A 20148-nucleotide genomic window follows, 5' to 3' on the forward strand; every position below is an offset into this window, starting at 1 on the left:
ATTGGATGAAGACTGCCGTCCTTTCTGCCTTCCCGTTGGCCGGGCTCAGGGGCGTGGCGCTCGTGCTGGTGAAGGTGACGGCAGAGGTTCCAGTTGGTGAGGTGGTTGAAGTCGGCGCCGGGATGCAGTGCGGACGGCAGGTAGCGAAGCCCCTTCTGGTGAGTAGCGAGGAGACCCGGATACTCGGAGTCTTCTTTTCCCTCAGAGAAGCGTGTTTTGCTCGCGACAGGTTTGGGGCGGCCCCTCCTTCCCTCGTCGTTGACCGCCACGCCATCCTCCCTCTAACTCAAGGATCTTCAAACTTGACCCTTTTATGACTTGTGGACTTCAACTCCCAGAATTCCTCAGCCAAGCACGCTGGCTGAAGAATTCTGGGAAATGAAGTCCACAAGTCATAAAAAGGCTAAGTTTGAAGACCTCTGCAAGTCTAACTAAACCCTGCTGGCCGGAGGAAGAAGAGGTGTGGGTGGGTTCCTTACTGGACGCCTCCCTGCGCGGTATGTGAGGTGTGCAACCTCTGGACTCGTTTGTCTGCCGGAGGGATGGAAGCGGGTCTCTTGCATTTAGGAGCAGGGAATCCGCCAGCTTTCACGTTGATGGGAGCGCAAAGCAAAGCGTGACTTGCTTTGACAACGACAACGAAATAAATTCCTTGGACGAGGGCTTGGGACGAGGCGCGTCTCCAAACTTGATGTCTCTGCTGAACTGGTTGGCTGGTTGATTGGTTAAAATGCCACCAAAATGTTTTCAACACCTAGCGGGTCTCTCCATGATGATCTATCCCTCACCCGTACTTTCAAGCAAAGGGTCACTCTCTGAACTCATTGCCCTGTCCCTGAGTTTGACCACCTTGCGATGGTCACCCTCTTCTCTTTCCTTCCACCTTTCCCAGCCTGTTCCAGAGAAAGAAGGGGTTTGCATAATGGATCCAAAGTAAGATAATTTGAGCCTGATCATTTGGGTCTCAGGCAAAAACTTTGGGTAGATTTGTTCAATGATACATTGGTTTATTTATATATATTTTTGGTAGTCCACAGTATTCTCAGAAGTCTTCTCCAACACCAAAGTTCAACTGCATCAGTGCTTTTGTTGAAATGATTTATAAACTCAGATTTCAGAAGGAGGAGAAAATGTCTTCCACAGAGCAATTGGAATCCAAGACTGGTGATAATATTACTGGAAAAATATAAATGTTCCACAAAGTGACTGGTGGAAATAAGGAGGAAGGGAAGAGAACAAAGAGTCAATCTTTTGCTTCTTCCACAGTCTGTTTGGATTGACTGTGATGTTAGAGAGCAGAGATTTAGCATGCTTTAATTTTTTTTAATGGAACAGTTCTGTTTGAGGAAAGTGTGTGCAGCATGTAGTATTTTCTCTATGTTAGGAGAAGACTGAACTTGTTTCTTAGTTTTTGATTCAGCTGTTTAAAGAAAAATAAGATTGGCTTGAGGTGCTTTGTTAAATGATAAGTATATAGTGCTCATTGCTTCCATTCTTTCTGGTAATAGAAAAGGCAGTAATCTTATATGGTGGTCCCATATGCAAGGTATATTAATGAGACATGACACCTCCCCTTTTTGGTAAGAGGTGTTCTCTATTTGTTGTCTTGGTAGTTCTCGAAATTGCTGCTATTGTGGTTCTGTTTCTATATCTGGGATCATTTATGAATAGGACTCTTGTGTTATCATTTGTATGCAAACAGATAAAAATTAATCAGTAAACTCTTGGTGCTGAAATGTTTGCTATGGCAAAACAGTTCAAATAAACTAAGACACAGAACAAGACTTTAAGTTTTAAATAACAGAGAGTGACAATAGAATCAGGGGCTAAAATAAGCAGCACTCATCCATCTAGGATTCTAGGACATTTTTGCCATATTACAGCAATGATTGCTTAACTGATAAGAATCTGAGTTAAAATATTTGTATTTATGTGGCAATCCTACAGGTATCCATTTTAATATGTGAATAGGATGAAAACTTTTGGAATTTGTGATGCAGGGTTAGGAAAGCTCACACAGAGCCACGGAAGCTCACACACAAAAAGAACCTGTGAATAACAAGATTTGATCAATGGACAAGTACAAAATAAGTGCTAAATCCAGACAAAGGTATCAAGTTGGAAGAAATGGATGAAAGGTCAACAAGAAAAGATAGTGTATTAGGATATTGTAAGGAAAATAACAAAAACAGCATTCTTCCATTAAAATCAAGTTGAGAAGTCAAACTGCTATGCAAGGTCTGTTGAAACACACTGGATTCCTGACAATTAGCTGTGTAGCTCACAGGCCAAAAGAACCAATCAGAACTAAGAGGGCCTGAGTGGACATAGTGTGACATACCTAGAATTAGATATAACCTAGGAGATGGCAAAGCAGAGGTCAATAAAAGCTCTAGCCTTACAGAGGGTAAAGGAGGGGAAAATGAGCATCAGTAGCTGTGGGACAAGTAGTGTATACATTCATCATCTGCTTTACAGTCATTTTGGGCTACTTTACCCAAGTGTAGGAAATTTGAATGTATTAACAAATGACTTTTATTGTAACAAGTTTGTTCATGTTTCCTACTCTATATTCTCTGCCTCTTTGATGCCTGCTTTTGGATCTCTATGCATTTTGTATTACAGAGCATTATATATCTTTAACAACAACTGTGTAACAGTTACATATCACTGATTCAATAGCCCAATATCTTTCTTTTAGTTCAAAAAAGGCTGACAGTAGTATAGACTTGATCTTTCTGTTCTGCAAGTTATGCCATATTACAATAAATGCTGTAATCTCTTTTGCAGGCTTTAAGATTTTCAAGCCGAAGCTACTCAGCACAACGTAGTTTAAATGTGAGTATTGCTAAAATAATATCATGGAATAGTGGCTCCAAACTATACTTATTTTATAAAAACACAATGTTTCTGTATCTATTAGAAGTAATTAAAAAAACACATGCAAGAGCAGTATAGTTTTGTTCAGAATGCACTGCATGCATTTGTTTTCTATATAGAAATATAGCAAGCAACACTAAATTGTTACTTCGTGCAGTGCTAAAACTACATTGCTTTCTCAAACCTTTTGATACCAAAATAAGCCAAATGGTGTCCAGAATGCAACAGATGCTTTTGCAACTACAGGAAGTCTAGACTACTTATAATTTGACCCACATATATTGTCATAAAAAGTTTACTTTTTTCTTAATCCTTCACGCTATTAATACATTTAAATTATCATGCTTTTTGACCTCCTCGCAAAAGAGCAAAAGTGTCAGACCCTCAATGTGTTTCTTTCTTATGGTTTTATTTTCGGGTTCTGCCATTCTATTGGGGAGGACTGACCTGGGGGTCTTCTGCAATGTATTTCCTCTGCTTTGTTCTATCCTCTTTGAAGTATCTTACTTTGGGATGTGAAAGAAATATGCCTCCAGCATCTGCCTTATCTCCAGTCGAATGGGGAGAAGCCGCGGAGAAACCTGAAAGTCTTGAGAACAGCGCCTTATTGGTTCTTTCCCACAATAACAACACCTATGTATTGGTTCAATTCAAGCTGGCTGGATGGACATTTGGGGTGGGATTTGAAGGGGTTCTTTGAATGTAACATTTCATGTGGGAAATCCTCAGATCCTGCCTTACTCTCCTGCTATCAATACCTTCCAATAAAAGTTCCTGTTGAGACAATGCAAGTTTCAAGAGTTCTGCTTTCTTGGGAGAATTAATTGAGGCAGACAAAAAGGGAAGCTTTCTATTCTATGGTTTAAGTTGTTTAACAACTATAATTTTGCTGAGAAGTTAGTTGTTTGCATGTGAATAAATATACTGCTCAAAAAATAAAGGGAACACAAACGTATAGGATCCTATACGTTTGTGTTCCCTTTATTTTTGTGAGCAGTATAGATTTGTATTACTTCTATAGACAACAGTATGCACTGAATATTCTTAGAATCTAAAGCATTATTCTGAAATCACTTTTAGTTAAACTGATGTAATGCTTTTGCTTATCAGGAGGTAGTTATTGTAAGTGCTGTCCGGACACCAATAGGATCTTTCCAAGGTTCCCTTTTCCCACTGCCAGCCACTAACCTTGGCTCCATTGCAATTAAAGGAGCAATAGAAAAAGCAGGTATGTAAATAAGCTTTAGCCTTGCTTTATTCCCATTATTTAATCTTACTGATTTTTACCAGTGAAAATAATGGAGCTAGTTGAGATGGTGAAGTAGACAGTTTTGATTAGAGAAAGGACATTAATTAATTTAATATTGATTAGAAACCCGTTCTGTACTTATTGTGTGAAATAGAAAAAGTGAAATTATGATAATGGTAGAAACAATCAAAGTTGCAGGTAGTCCTTGACTTATAACCACAATTGACCCCACAGTTATGATCATAAGTTATGATAGTAGTTAGTGGGCTATCATGTGACTGTGCCTAATTTTATGACCTTTTTTGTGGTGGTTGTTAAGTGATTGCTAATCAGTAAGCAAAGCCATTCTTTACTATGGTACATTTTTTTGCCAGAAATAAATTCTGGTTTCTGGCAAAATCCTAAATCACGGTCATGTGGTCATTGTTGCAAACAATCATTAATGTGGGCTGATTGCCAAGCACCCAAAATGCAGTAATGTAACATCCTAGTGGGAGGAGGGGGCAACTGTCAAAACTTCAAGTTCAGGTTGCAAGTACCATTTTTGGAGTGCATTGCAACTTCAACTGGTCACTAAGTGACCAGTGGAAAGTCAAAGACTACCTGTAAACTATAACACAGTAAGGTCAATTTAAATTTATATTTATAATTCTTGTAGAAGAAAGTCAAAAGTAATTTCTTTATATTTCTTTTTTTTGTTTCCGCATTTTTGACTTTCTTTGCTCTTTGTTTTTCTTTCTCTCTTAATTATTAGTTCTTGTTTTTTCTTTAAAAATTCAATAAAATTATCCTTAAAAAATCTTTTACCAATAGCAATACCAAAGATAACAAGTTATAACCAGTGCTTTTTTTCTAAAAAAAAAAAAAAAAAAGGTGCCGGAACTCACACACGTCATACAACCCACTTTGCTTACCCTACAAGGTTCCATCCCAAAAAGGTGCCGGAACTCTGTTCTGGGCATTCTATGAGGAAAAAAAACCCTGGTTATAACTGTATATACTTTAGTATGTGCTCCTAGATTCCTTCCTTTCTCACTTTTTTTCCTGGATTATATAAAATAGTTGGTTTACTTGAAAGGGAAGAATTAGTCTTGACCTCCTTATGTTTATCTGAAAGGTAAGAAAGAAATATGAATGTCAATGCATTGAATTTTATAGTTTTGAACCAAGCTTTCTTAACAGAGCTTTAGGGAGCAGAAGACTTCTCTAGCTGCATTCAGGTGAATGCAGTTATACACATGATTAATATCTTTTAGAGGGAGTTTTTCTGGAAGCTTCCATCCTTGAATAGCTGAATTTTGCATATCCTGTTTCCTGAGGAAACACAGGTTACAGGTGTAGAGAGTTAATTTTGAATCTTTATTGGATTTATGTTACAAGGCTATCCCTTTCATAATTATAAATATTTCTCTGATTGTTATTAGGTATCCCTTCTCAAGAAGTGAAGGAAGTATACATGGGAAATGTTATCCAAGCCGGAGAAGGACAGGCTCCTGCAAGACAAGCAACCCTTGGCGCCGGTACTAAAAATCTTTTTATTATTTGATTTATATCTGAGATTTATTTCAATAAATAAAAACTTTTTAGATGCAGTTAAGTAGTTTTTAAATGTCAATTTGTATATCCTAAAAAAGGAGACGTTCTCGTGATATATTTGCATTTTGCTTGCAGTTTTTTTTATTATTGTCTTATTAGTTTATTTTTATTTGGCACAGGCTTACCAGTTTCTACTCCTTGCACAACTGTCAACAAAGTTTGTGCTTCTGGAATGAAATCTATTATGATGGCAGCCCAGAGTTTGATGTGTGGGAGTCAGGTAGGATATTGTATACTTTCAGGATTTGTGGATATACGAGGGCAATTTAAAAATAAACCTCCATTTGCTTATCAATGACAGACACTTGCAGATACAGAACTTTAATTAACATTACTTTTCGACACAATCGCCATTCAAATTGAGGCACTTGTCATAACGTCTTACAAGTTTTGAAATTCCTTAGTAGTAGTCGCTTGGCGCCAAATCTGGGCTATGGAGGGGTGATCAAAAACATCCCAACGGAACTGCTTCAAAAGTTCTTGAGTGCATCTAGTGGTGTGCGGGAGTATTATCGTGAAGCAACAACACACTGGAAGTGGTGCCATAGAAGATCCCGCCAAATGTACGTGAAGATGCCAAAGGAGTACTGCTAGTGAAGTTCATGGAGCGTGGTTCGACCATCAGTTCAGAAGTCTACTGTGAAACGTTAACAAAAACTCAGATGAGCCATCCATAACAAGCATCGGGGCATGCTGACTTCCGGTGTGGTGTTGGTTCACGATAATGCTCACCTGCACATTGCTAGACGCACCCAAGAACTTTTGAAGCAGCACCACCCCCCATAGCCCAGATTTGGTGCTGAGCGACTGCAACTAAGGAATTTCAAATCTTATAAGACGTTATGACAAGTGCCTCAATTTGAATGGTGACTACGTTGAAAAATAATGTAGTTTTCTAAAGGGTATAATAAAAGTTCTGTATCTGTGAGTGTCTGTCATTGATAGCCAAATGGAGGTTTATTTCCAAATTGCCCTTGTATATGAACTTTGAACTTCTTTATTTCAAAGTAAAAAATGCCACAATTCTTAGTCTACAAATGACCATTATTGGTTAAAAGTCTTGTGAGTGAGTTATTGAACTGGTACTTTGAATATTAAATGAAAAGTATGAACTGAAAGATTAGAAAAGTACTTCTACCCCTATGTTGGTGACTAAATTTTAAAAAATGTGTAATTTATCCTTTTTTGGAAAGGCTATTTTTATTACTAATTAAATAATGAAAAATATTTTAGCAATTCATAATTTACAAAAATTGACAACAATTTATGTACACTTTGATACTTTGTTGATAAATAACCATTTTATATGTTTAGGTGCTTTTTAGATTTTTTTCTGTTTATTTGGTACTTCTGTTTTTTATTTTGGTACACTGTTTTTGTATATTGTTTTATCTGTATTTCTTTTTTAAAAAATATTGCAGTAAAATAAAATAAGTCTTAGTGTTTTTTTACATGTATGCACGTATGCACACAGATAATTTTAATATATGTCTTCCAGTTTTTGCCTGCAAGGGGATACAAAACTTAAATCCTTCCTTGCACTTTATTTAGGTCCTTTTCAGTCTCAGCTCCCTCAAAATCTTCTGCATAAGGTTGAGGGACCTCTGGAGTAATTTGGAAGTGGCATATTCCCCCTTTCTGCTGTGTATTGGAAACATTTCTGGTGGTGGAAGTATGCCACTGGATTCAGTTCCAAGTATCTTTTTTCCACATTGTTACACCCATGCATATGTGTGTATGCATGTATGCTACTAAGCAGCTGTAAAATTTTCTGAACAGGATGTGATGGTAGCTGGTGGGATGGAAAGCATGTCAAATGTCCCCTATACAATGACCAGAGGAACAACCCCTTATGGAGGAGTAAAGCTTGAAGATTTGATTGTCAAAGATGGCTTGACAGATGTTTACAACAAGATCCACATGGTAAGCGCTAACGTCTTGCGACTATATTTCATTTTAAACTTTTAAATACTTTTGAATCTTTTTTTTTTAATAAAAACAAGTCACTATACTTTATTTGCAGGTAGTTTTTTCCAATCCTGCTGGCCCAGAGTATGGCTGGGCAGAACTGCATCTTATAGAATGGTACCTTGCCCAGAAAGCACCATGCACTATAAAAGCGAATTATATGAAGCATGGGATATATAAGTGATCTCTACACTGTACAAAGTGTATCTTATCTTTCCTACTTTTTTCATTGTCCCCAGGGTAGTTGTGCTGAGAATACTGCTAAGAAATTTTCTATATCACGGGAAGATCAAGATACTTATGCTATAAAGTCCTATACCCAAAGCAAGGAAGGTTGGAATTCTGGCATATTTGCAAAGGAAATTGTGCCTGTCACTGTTTCTCAGAAAGGTAGTATGGATTAATATACAATACCTTCTCCACACGTGGCATGCTTCATTTTCCGAATGTGAAATCCAATATAGTAGAGGTAGAATGGATAAAAGGACTTTAATTGTTTTTCTTAATGGCTTTTAAAATTATCTTCAATGCAGTTAATTGACTTATTTGACTGATCTCCAGCATTAATAAATATTTGAAGAATTATAAGTAAAACATAATTTAAATCAGAATTTTCTATTGATGATTTCAGTGCCTTGACTTAAATCAATCTACTCATATGCTAGCTAGAGCAGCGGTTCTCAACCTGTGGGTCGCATCCCCTTTGGGGGTCGAACGACCCTTTCATGGGTTGCCTAAGACCATCGGAAAACACATATTTCTGATGGCCTTAGGAACCAAGACACCGCTCCTCTATCCATCTCCGCACAGCTTCGAGCTGGGGGCCGTTGCAGCGCCGGATTTGTTTCCGTCAAGCATTCCTAAGGGGGGCTGCACTGCTTCGCGGCCCTTTCTGCGGAAGAGGCTGAACTAAGCTCTGCCGGCGCTGTCATCCTCTTGGCTCTCTCTCCCTCTCCCCGCTTGGGTGCTTCTCCAACCAGGCTGGGTGGAGCGGCCTTCCTGTTCCTGCTCCCCGGGCAGCTGGAGCCAGGCAGACCGGTGACCTTCGGAAGTGAGGCGAGGACAGGCAAGGCGCGCTAAGCCCCAGGTGCGGCGGGTGAGTGGGCGGCATTGGTGCGTGCTTGGAGTGCCCTTAGGGTTGGGGGTCACCACAACATGAGGAATTGTATTAAAGGGTTGCGGCATTAGGAAGGTTGAGAACCACTGAGCTAGAGCAATGGAAAGTGCAAGAAATGAGATGACGCAAAAGATCGTTCTATGTTCAGCTGTCCTTTGGAAAAATAAGAAAATTTTAAAACCCAGCAGGTCACTGACAGCAGTTTGCAGTGCTGGATTGGACTTTGAGGTCAACATTTCAAATCTTTTTTTACTAATCAGAATCTTACTTTAGGGAAACCAGACACAGAGGTTAAAGAAGATGAGGAATATAAGCGTGTTGACTTTAGTAAAGTTCCAAAATTGAAGGCAGTTTTCCAAAAAGAAAATGGTAAGTTTTGATATCCATTTTTAATGTGCTAAAATTTATTTCAGATTTGATTATTTGCATTTTAATTTTATATACCTGCATTTCTGATTGATTAATTATGTGCCGTCAGATCATTTTCAATTCAAAGCGAGCATAGAGATCGGGGTGGGCAATTAATTTTCCCAAGGGGCTACAGGCCACAGGCCACTGCCCATCTGGCCCACTGCCACTCCTGCACTGCTGCCCTGCTCTCCATTCATGTGGCTCCTAATCCCTGCCCCCAACAGCGGGCCAGATCAGGACTGCCTGCGGGCTGCAAAATGCCCAGGTCTGATACTGATAAATCTTCTCCATGATGGTCTATCCCTAACCAAGTCTCTTAATGGTGCACTCATCAGAACTGAAATTGAGTCCATATGAGGGTTCTTTGTTCTCCAAGGACTGGATACACCACAATGTAGCAAATAAAGCAGAATATTTTATTGCAACACACACCTTCCTCAACAACAGGCTCTAGGTCAGCGATGGCGAACCTTTTAGAGACTGAGTGCCCCAAAACCGCCCCCCCCCGCTCTTCTCCCCTGCCCACAGGGCTACCCACCACCTCCATGCTTGTTTAATTTAAGATTATGCCAGCTATGTTGGATTTAGGCTACTGTAGATTTTATGACCATCATTTGACACCGGGTAATGTAGGAATCAATAACACTATAAGATAGTGCTTCTCAATTTTTTCCTTTATTACTCAAAGCCACTTAACAGAAGGCCCTTATTTATACATCCCTGCTGTGATTGGATAATGGGTTTGTGTGTCGTTACCCAAAGAAAAACCACTTTTACCCAATTTTGGTTACAGGATCCAATCTGGGTTGGTCACCGGGACTAGAGGTTTTTTCTTCCGAGCTTTTGGACTTGTGCTGGATCCCCCATCATCTGGGAACTTCTCTCTAGCCAATTTTGTTTAATTTACCCAAATTTGGGAAGCACCATTGTAGAAGAATGCATTGTACTTAAATTGTTCTTCCTAGAAAATTGTTTTTCCCTAATGAATTTTTTTCAGGAACAGTCACAGCTGCCAATGCTAGTACGCTAAATGATGGAGCAGCTGCTTTGGTACTGATGACTTCAGAAGCAGCCAAAAGACTGAATGTGAAGCCATTGGCAAGAATAGTAGGTGAGGATTGTCCTTCCCTTTGGTGAAATTGTCGTATGTATATATTTCCCTGAGTAAGACTGATGGTGGATGACAGACTTCTTCTCATTTTGTTTTCTCTGTAGATTAGGTAGGACCCATTTTTGATCAAGCGCTTTCAACAAACTGGAATTTTGCCAAAAGCCAAAGTTAAAAAAAAAAAAAGAGGCTTTGGAACCTTTCAGTGCACTTTTCTCACATGGACTTTTTAAAGTATCTTTAAAGGCAGAGTTCTCCAACCTTTCTAGGCTTGCGACCCGGAGGAGAGAGCAGCTTCCAAATTACTGCATGCGTGGGCACGCACACAAACAGGGCCACGCCCACTGGTGCAGTACTAGCAGCCATGCTCGCACATGTGCTGGCGCCATGCGCAAACAGCCATGCACCCCCGCGGTGACTAGTACCCATTCACGCATGTCCAAATGGGCTGCACATACCCCCCACTAGTGTTTCTGTTTGAGCCCGCATGCATGAGCAAACGGCCGTGGGTGCTAGCGCGTGGGGGGGGGGAATGTGCACCCACATGTGTGCCCTGGCCAGCTATTTCTGCGGCCCACTGGCCAAGAGACCGTGGCCCGGTACCAGGCTGCGGCCCATAGATTGGGGACCTGTTTTAAGAAATGATCTCTGAAATTGTGCTCTTGATAGAGGAATCGTTGCCAGAATAAAATTCAATATTAAGAGTAATCAAAGCACATTTAACAAAATATTTTTTCTAATTCATGTTTCTGTTCTTGCAGGTTTTGCAGATGCTGCTGTTGATCCTATTGATTTTCCCATTGCACCAGCACATGCTGTTCCTAAGGTGACCATCTCTACCATTGTTCTACCTTCATTTAGTTGCTCATTTAATTCTGCGTTTAGTCTTCAGTGGAAATATTAATGGAATTTAAAATTAATTTCTCAAGTGGATTATCTGCTTAAGTTTAAAAACAAATCAAAATAATTAACTACTTTGTGTTGGTGGTTTGGCATTGAGTGAGCCATTGCATTTTAGTTCTGGTTAGTTTTGGAGAAATTAATGGCAGATTGTATTTGAACAACTGGAATAATAAATAATAATAAAATAATAAAGTTGCCATTGTTAAGTGAATCCTACACTGTTGTTATGCAAGACATCTTGTGGTCACCATTTTTGACCTGCTGGCTTCCCCATTGACTTTGCTTGTTGGAAGTCAGCAGTGAAGGTCACAAATGGAGCGATCATGGGGACTGTGGGATGCTGCCAAGTTGTAATGGCAAGCTGGTCACTGGCCCCTTGATTGTGATCAGATGACCACTGGGACACCTTGAGGACTGGTCATAAATGCCACTTGTTCAGTGCCATTGTAAGTTTGAATAGTTGCCGAATGAGCAGTTTTTAAGTGAGGGCCACCTGAATTCCCTTATTGTAATTGAACTATATCCTCACAGATTTTGGCAATTTTGCAAGAGTGAGGATTTCTTCCGACTACCTAGTTTTAAAAAGTAATGGATTTCAGCATAGATAGATGGTGTATAGCTCTATACCTCAGAGCTATGTTTATGTGGTTTTCAGCTTTTTTTTTTAAATGATTCTATTTTTCCCCTTGTAATTATCTTTCAGAATCTGTGTTTTTAGCTTCGAGGTTATGAGTTTTTGTTTCATCTTTTCTGCTTTTTACTTCTGTGTGGGTGTGTCCTGATCTGCTCATAAAATTCTGGTAGTACAGCAAATAATATAAATGTTATCTGTACATACATACCAATGGTATTTTTCCCTTCAGGTACTTGCTCAGGCAGGACTCAAAAAGGAAGATATTAATATGTGGGAAATCAATGAAGCATTCAGTGTTGTTGTCTTAGCTAACATAAAAATGCTAGACATTGATCCACAGAAGGTAAATATTCACGGAGGAGCAGTTTCTTTGGGACATCCAATTGGGTAAGTAAAAAAAATACATTAACTGGTGGTGGGAAATAACCGATCCCTGTATAAGTAGACCTTAACATACAACTGTAATTGACCCCAGTCATAAGTCATGCTAGTTGTTAAGTGGTTAACCACGTGAATGCATCTAATTTTGCAATCTTTTTTGTGGTGTTTTTTTAGCCAACGGGTGCTTTTTGGAAAAAAAAAACTTGAGGTAAATGTATTTCCAGCAAAAAAACTTCATAAATTGTGGTCAAGTGCCCAAAATATAATCACATGATTTATTTCACATTTTTGAACCGCCCATCTCCCTGAAGTCCCCTGCCTCTCTCAAAAGACTCTTTAATATAAGAGACCTCCACTGGGTTTGTATTGGGAGCCTTGCAATGTATTTGTATAAGTGACAATTAGCATGTCTTATACTGAATTTATCTCTGAGCAACATTTGAAGTACAACTCGTATTACATACTTGTTCTTAGCATATTGTAAAATGTTACACAACAAATATTCACAAACTTACTCAGATTTAAATATCTTTTAGAGATTAGGCAACCTGGTGCCTCCAAATGTTTCTACCACGAAATTGCATTTGCCCCCATCAGTAGTGACAATTAACTAGTAATTATGGGAGATGTAGTCCTGAAAGATTGGACAGTAGCAGGCTGCATATATCCTAAAATATTTCAAGGTGTATTGGAAAATAAAGTTCCCGATTGTGCTGAACTTAGTTGGGAAAACTAGTAGAATATTAAGAACATTGACCATTACTTGCTAGACTTTGTCTTTGAACTCAAAAGCAGTTGAATGATCTTTGTTGGAGAGCTATGACCTTCCAAAGATTTTTAGGCTGCATCTTTGATCTTAAGTCTTTGAACTTGCCGCTTGAGATGATAATAGGAATCTAGTAGCTGTAGGTTCTTCACTCCCGCTCTAGTGTATCTCGGCTTGGAACATGGTTGCAGTATACACGAGTTATCTGAGAATCATTGTTTTTTCAGACTATTCAGTACTGCGTTAGATAAAGCAGTAATCTCACCCAATACAAAGCGGTTTTATTTTAGGGCTCCTATGCCCTGTCATTCTACAACTCTGACTTAATAGCTTTAGCATAGTAATCTTTATTCCCCTCTCTCTATCTTTCCTTTTGACATACCTGCATCTCATTTTTTCCTCCTGGGGCCTAACATACATTGTTAAACACCTTTGTGAGAGAAAGGAGGTTGAACGGAATTAAACTCTTTGTGGGAAGTATATACTTAAACTGAATAAAAGCACCTGTTTACACACCATAAACTGAAAAAGCTAAGCAAAGACTGTATTCTGACTTGAAACTCTTTTCTTTTCTCTCTTTCAGGATGTCTGGTGCAAGAATAGTTGTTCACATGGCTCATGCCTTGAAGCAAGGAGAACATGGCCTTGCTGGGATTTGCAATGGTGGTGGTGGGGCATCTGCAATACTGATCCAAAAGTTATAGGTTCTGATCTCAAGCTCAAAGCCCAACTTATTCATAGCTGTTACAACCATGACTGGAACTGCAGTAGAGAGGATCATTTCAGTCTGCCACTGTTAAATGAAATTATGTCTTTTTATTATGTTTTAATGCAAAATGTTTTTTTTTATATCTTGGACAGTAAAACATGTTAATTATCACCCAACGCTGCAGATATCATAACTACTTTAGATACTTATCATACTTTATATTGTCCTGCTCTCATCACTGAATTGTAGGCATTCTTTTGCTCTTCTCCCTTAGCCTCCTAAAATGAAGGCAGTGGGTTGTGCCATATGTATTTTTGCCCAGAAAACTACTGCTTGTTTGGAGGAAGATAGTATAAAAGTAATACTGGATTATGTTTCCACAATTGGTAGAAACAAAACAAGAAGGGCTACTGAATAAATATTTACCATACAACAATAATGAATTGGTTTCTTATTCTGGCTCAGGGACTTAAGCCAATTACACCTTGTGTTATGTGAGTATCAAGTTTTTAAAAATTAGCATTTTGAAGTTAGAGTATAACTGAAAAATTGAAAAACAATCTTTGTCACTCTAAGTATTGCAGCTCTTCTGAAAGTTTACCTGTATGTACTTGCTTATAGTTGTAACTGAGAAAAGTAAAGGAAAACTTTTCAACTTGTAATAGCAAATCACATTCTAGAAAAATAATTCCAGATAGTTGGATGGCAATTGAATTATAAGCAAGAGTTAAAAGAGCAATTAAGATTTTATATCCATAGATGGCTTCTGTGCAGCACAGTTCCAATCTGATTTATATAGGATTGCCCATAAAAAAAACAGTGATGAACTGTTACTTAGCTACTTTGGTCATTCATCCTCATATATGTTTCAGTATAGCAAAAGAAAGCAGAAGCAGGGTTTCAATTTTTAACAGGTACAACAATATTCTTTTGGTTATGCAAACTTTGATAAGATTTTTTCAGTGAAAGATTAAAATTAGGTTGAAGACAGCATGCTGTCCACTGTGAGATATGAAACAGGTCTTTGTATTGCTACTCTAAAACCTCTTGAAAAATATTTTCATGTGTGGAAGTACACAGATTGAATTGTTAAACAGCTGGAACGCTATTTTTGAATTCTTGGTAGAGTCATTTTTAAATATCTGGTAGATGTTGATTATAAATAGCCAACTATCAGGCAAAATGAACCTGATCTATATTTAAAATATCCTTGTAGTTTCAATTGAATGCAAAGTTGTTACTGCTATTACCTTCTTGATATACTTGAGGCTAAAAAAGAGAGAACCTTAGTCTAATCCTTACAATTTAAAACCAGGGAAATGAGGATTTTACATTATATGAGAGACTGAGTAGAAAGATTCCTAAGAGGATTCCTTCTCCTGCAAGGACATAGGTGGAGGGTTGTGCAGCATGCGCCAAGATCTATACTTTGAGCAGTTCTGCTTTCCCATTCATGCTGTTCTAATTGTGTGGGATGCCCACTACTGCAAATGGTGTCACATCTTCAGGATATATATTTAAATATTCACTTGCTTAAACAAGTTAAGCAAGGTTTTATCAAAATTGAATCTGTATCCCTAAGGGCAAAAAACATATCCCTAAATAAATTATATTGTGCAAATGAGAAGTCTATTAAAATATCTATGTATAATAAGAGTTGAAAACTATTTATTATGATAGATTACAACTAAAGGGAAAAAAACAGACAAAAGAAAATAGGAAAGAGTTCTCAATACAAAATCAGCTAAGGCTTTCATTACAGTATATACTCATGGATAAGCTGAACCCAATTCTTGGGGTGTTTTTTTGGCACCTACTGTAAATTCTCAGATTATCTGCAAGTATATATAGTAAGTCTATTCATCCAAATCCAATTATATGAAGTTTGCTTTGATTAAACCATGTGGTTCAATCCTAGGCACACAATCTAAAAATACTCCACAATTCAGCGGACTTGGTTCTAGGCATCTTTAGGATAAGAGGTGTTTGACACCATGAAAACCTGCTAAAACAATTCTAGAAAAACATAGTCAACACCTGGTGTTAATAAAAGTAGCATTTTGTTCTTTTACAACTTGAAAATCTGTACAATAATTACATGACAAAATAAGCTACAAATTTAACATAGAACCTTTAAAGGCTCACTCAGAAAACATCCATTAAGTTCTTTAGATCCAGGGTGATTTTTGTTTCAGAAGTTGAATTTTAATGGATTATGCAATATAATCCTAAACTTGTTCTCTTTTCTCCATCGCGCTGAAGAACATCTGTGCTTGAATACAGCTGGCATTTATTCATCATAATGCAATGATAATAAAAATTTATCCACATCCATTTCTGCAGGAAAGGCAATTGGTAATTTCTTCTGCTGAAAAATAAAATATTTTATGGCCAATGAAGGTTCTTTAGTCTCTTTAGTTCTGCAGGACTTGACTCAGTATTAATTTATGGGTAAAATCTCCATAGAACAGATCATTTAAGCTCCCACCTACAATCCTGACTGATGCAAGAGTATCAAACTTTTTCTTCTGATAGTAAAACTGCCTCATGCCTCATTCTGTAAGATGTTTGCCAGGTAACACAGGGAGCCATTCTTAATAGGAGATAAACAGCAGGCTCCCTTACAGACGCTAAACTAGTTGCAGATTTTAAGATTTTAAGAATTAAGGTTTAGCCTTAAGCACTATTGTAAGTATCATAAACAGCAAGCCAGTTTAGTAAACAGCTGCTTCATACCAAGGGGTGATGGTATAGAATACTACCACTATAAGTAAACATTCTTGTGTCAAAATTATCATATTTTTTTTTACTTCTTTTAGGAAGGAGTTACTTTTAGTCCTGTCTTGGTCAAATCCTTATCCTGAAAATGGCCTATCTTAATGGATAGAAAAGAGGAAGGATGTATGCCATAAACAGTGACAAAGTCAAGAGGAGGATTTTCTTCCCCAAAGTACATGAATACAAGTAGGAATTACAGGGAAAATGTTTCTTGTCCACATGGTAGAATACACTGGGAAGGGATGGTCCTCAATATTGGCTGTTCAGGGATTAATTGAGCCAATTTGGTGCAATGGTTAAGGCACTGGGCTAGAAACCAGAACCCCATGAATTTTAATCCTGCCTTAAGCATGAAGCCAACTGGATGATCTTGGTCCAGTCCCACTCTCTCAGCCCTAGGAAGAAAGCAAGGGCAAACCACTTCTAAAATCTTGCGATGAAAACTATGACTCAAAGGCACTCAAGGGCAAAATGAGGGATTAGTTGCTATTCTTCTATACCAGTGGTTCACAACCTTTCTAATGCCGTGATCCCATAATACAGTTCCCCATGTTGTGGTGACCAAGTGGGTGTGGCCACCAATAAGAGGGAGTAGGTCAGCTAGGGAAAAGGGAAAAAAATGGCAGACAGCGTGGTTTGGCGACCCCCGTGAAATGGTCGTTCGACCCCAAATGGGGTCCCGACCCAAAGGTTGAGAACCACTGTTCTATACATAATTAATATAATAATAAGTTGGAAGGGACCTTGGAGGTCATCGAGTCTAACCCCCTGCTCAGACAGGAAACCCTACACCATTTCGGACAAATGGCTGCCCAGTCTCTTCTTAAAAACTTATAGAAATAATGTCATGCTGTTAAATAAAAAAAACCCTGCTTACCTTTATCTTTTTTTTTTTTATTGGCAATGCAAAGTTCTGAATATCCTTTTTACTGGGAGTCCTGGAATTCTTTTCACGATCAACTGAGTCTTCCTGCTTTCTTTTTTTAGCTGCACTTCTTAAAGACTTAAACTGTTGAGTATTGTCCTTCAGTGGAGTAGTTGTATTAGTCCTTGCAATAGCAGCGCGTGAAAGTATCATCAAAGTGTGGGCAGCCATGCTAACACTGTTTTCACTACCCGTTTCGCTTGCTGGGCTACAAGCCGGCAAATCAGGAGTAGCTGGAGGAACCATGATCCTTGGTGTTGTACTATCTTCACTATACCTTTTACAGGTTGGGGTCCTTATATCAAAGGTATCATCTGAATGTCTGTCACTAGTACCTGAAGGCGTCCGGGGTACTGGCAGTTCCCCATTTTCAGATAGCTTACTAGTGGGGCTATGCCTTTGAATATCATACAGCATTTCCACAGCTTGCTTAGTTAAAGGACTGGTCAAGCTGTTGACTTGACTGGGAGACTTTGTTTGTTCTTTTTTAGGATCCTTTGAGGGTAAAATGCCTGCATTTTTATTGCTGGCATTTGGTTGAAGCCCCTGTTTTTTAGTTACTTCCTGGGCTGAGGAACAATTCTTCTCATGATGAAGACTTTGTTGGCTGTTGGATAAGGCTGCCACCTCCTGGGTTTGGGGGACAATATTCCTTTCTAATTCATTCTCTTTATTTGCCGTCTGCTTTCTTAATATATCCGACGCTAGTCCTGGACCCGAACCTTTTTTCTCCAGTTGGCTTTCCTTTACAGCCAGATTTTTGCTAGTAATATCTGGCTTACATAAAATTCTTGGTAGAGTTCTTTCACGTTCCCTCTTGCTAGGTTGAGTTTTTGTTGATGAAAGCACAGTGTTAGAAGAGCTTTGACAGAGCTTAGAATTCTCATTCTTTTCTCTTTGTGATGCTTGGGTGGTATCAAAGCAAAGCACTCTTCTGTGACTGCCATTTTGTTTGAAACTTGGGCTTGTAGTATCAGCTGGCACAGTTTCTAGTTTCTTTTTCAAATCCACACCAATATTTTTGTCTGAGTTTCCAATTCTGAAAGAAAAAAATAGAATTTGACAATTTTGCATGAAATTTCTATTTTAATTATTTTTAGTATCTAAAACTACCACTTGGTGCTTAAATTGGTTTGATCTTAATCACCTCTAATAAATGGATTTAAGGATGATATAAAATGTTAACATTTTAAAAATGATTATTTTGCCTTACTGAAATGAAGAGAAGGATCCATAACAACATATTTTGTTTAGATGTCTACGGAGATTCTCAATCACCCAGGTTATGGTTGTCCCAAGAGTGCTTTTTCCAAAAGGTAACTGGAATTTTTTGTTTTTTTCCTTTGAAAACATTTTGCTTCTCATCCAAGAAGCTTTTTCAGTTCTGAAGTGAAACTTTTTCAAGGAAAAAAAATATCAAAGTCCAGTTGCCTTTTGAATAGCATCTTTGGGATATTTTGTTTAGGAATGTTATTTTTATTTATTATCCCTTTTAATTTTAAGTTTTACCTGTACGTATTTGTATTTGTAGCATGCACATAAAACCAGTTAGAACTGTCTCCTCAGAGTATGTGGCAACACTCATTGAAAATGATTGGCATGAAGAATATTAGCCTAAGCAATTACAGGTAATCTTTGGTTTATGCCCATTCATTTAGTGACTTTTCAATTACAGTGCTGCTGAAAAAATGGACGTACAATGAACTCTTGAAATTCTGGCCATTGTAGCAATCGGTCATGTGATTCTGGTCTGGGCACTCAGATGCCCAGCTTAAGATTACATCATGTAATCAACACTTGTGATCTTTTCTGACTGTTTCCCACAAGAGAGCTCAATGGGAAAGCCCACAGGGAAAGTCATAAATCGCTCCCACCCACAGCAATGCTTGCCCAATTCCAAATCAGTCAAATGAAGAAATACTGTATGAATTCACGTTTGTCAGTAACTCCCATGATTACATTCTGCAATTTTGTAAACTGAAACAATGGCTGCTGGTTAAAATGATACATTTCTCCATGTCCAGCAGTAATACAAACTAAGAATAACTGACCTTTGAATTCGAGAACCAGGATGTTGTACAGGTTCTGATCCACTGAGCCCTGGCTTTCCTAAATGATTAAGGGAAAATAAATAATTTTTACTAATAGCATTCAAGAAGCAATTAGTTTTACATTAAGTCACAAAATATTTTAGGATGCCTTTTTGAGTACAGAACCCACTTTTTATTTCTCAAGGCTTTTAAAAAATTGAAGTGCACATAAAAAAAAAATCACGTGAGAGAATAAATGAGACCTTACAGCTTTCCTAAATGATTCCCTCCTACTCTCCAACCTGACTGCTCTGAAGTAGTAAGAGAGAAGGGCTTCTTGCAGATTTGAAGATGTGGATGAAACTGTATGGGTTTCAAATAGGTTAATGCCGAACTAAAATAAGTACTTGGGAATATAGTTGCAAATAATGTATGTGGCATGGTATAAATACTCTAGAGTCAATTATATAATTCTCAACATTTGGGCAGTCATATTTCAGCACCCAGGGAATTTTGTCCTCGCACACACCGGTCATCACTGGCTGCCTTGAATGTTTTCCTGGTACAAAAACAGGAAATACATGAATGTTAAGTTCCACATATGCAGCACTTTTCTATGCTTTCGATAGTCAATCTTATAAATCCCAAACTGCCTTAAAGCATTGATTCAAGACTTCCTTGGACAGAGACGAT

General features: G+C 38.3%; 2 protein-coding genes across 5 annotated transcripts in view; one reads left to right on the forward strand and one right to left on the reverse strand.

The window, feature by feature from the left end:
- On the forward strand, positions 1-14158 carry ACAT1 (acetyl-CoA acetyltransferase 1). The gene is made up of 12 exons (XM_039322327.1): positions 1-158; positions 2791-2838; positions 3991-4108; positions 5554-5649; positions 5845-5945; positions 7505-7648; positions 7933-8083; positions 9084-9179; positions 10219-10332; positions 11091-11155; positions 12096-12253; positions 13597-14158. Exons 1-12 carry the CDS (start codon positions 6-8, stop codon positions 13715-13717), a joined length of 1365 nt encoding a protein of 454 aa, XP_039178261.1. The 5' UTR covers positions 1-5; the 3' UTR covers positions 13718-14158.
- LOC120298498 (protein NPAT) overlaps positions 13853-20148 on the reverse strand; it is a 21730-nt gene continuing 15434 nt past the window's right edge. For 3 of the 4 annotated variants that reach the window (XM_039322304.1, XM_039322297.1, XM_039322318.1), the window contains 3 exons: positions 19477-19534; positions 17378-18464; positions 13853-16090 (listed from right to left, as the gene is read on the reverse strand). In XM_039322304.1, coding sequence (XP_039178238.1) covers positions 16013-16090; positions 17378-18464; positions 19477-19534 — 1223 coding nt within the window. In that variant the 3' untranslated portion in view covers positions 13853-16012. The remainder of the gene's footprint in view (positions 16091-17377; positions 18465-19476; positions 19535-20148) is intronic. The other variant, XM_039322312.1, reaches the window with a different exon arrangement.

This window comes from Crotalus tigris, unplaced genomic scaffold, assembly GCF_016545835.1.
Source record: "Crotalus tigris isolate CLP2741 ecotype Arizona unplaced genomic scaffold, ASM1654583v1 scf7180000017607.2124824, whole genome shotgun sequence".
In the NCBI taxonomy this organism is placed as follows: domain Eukaryota; kingdom Metazoa; phylum Chordata; class Lepidosauria; order Squamata; family Viperidae; genus Crotalus; species Crotalus tigris.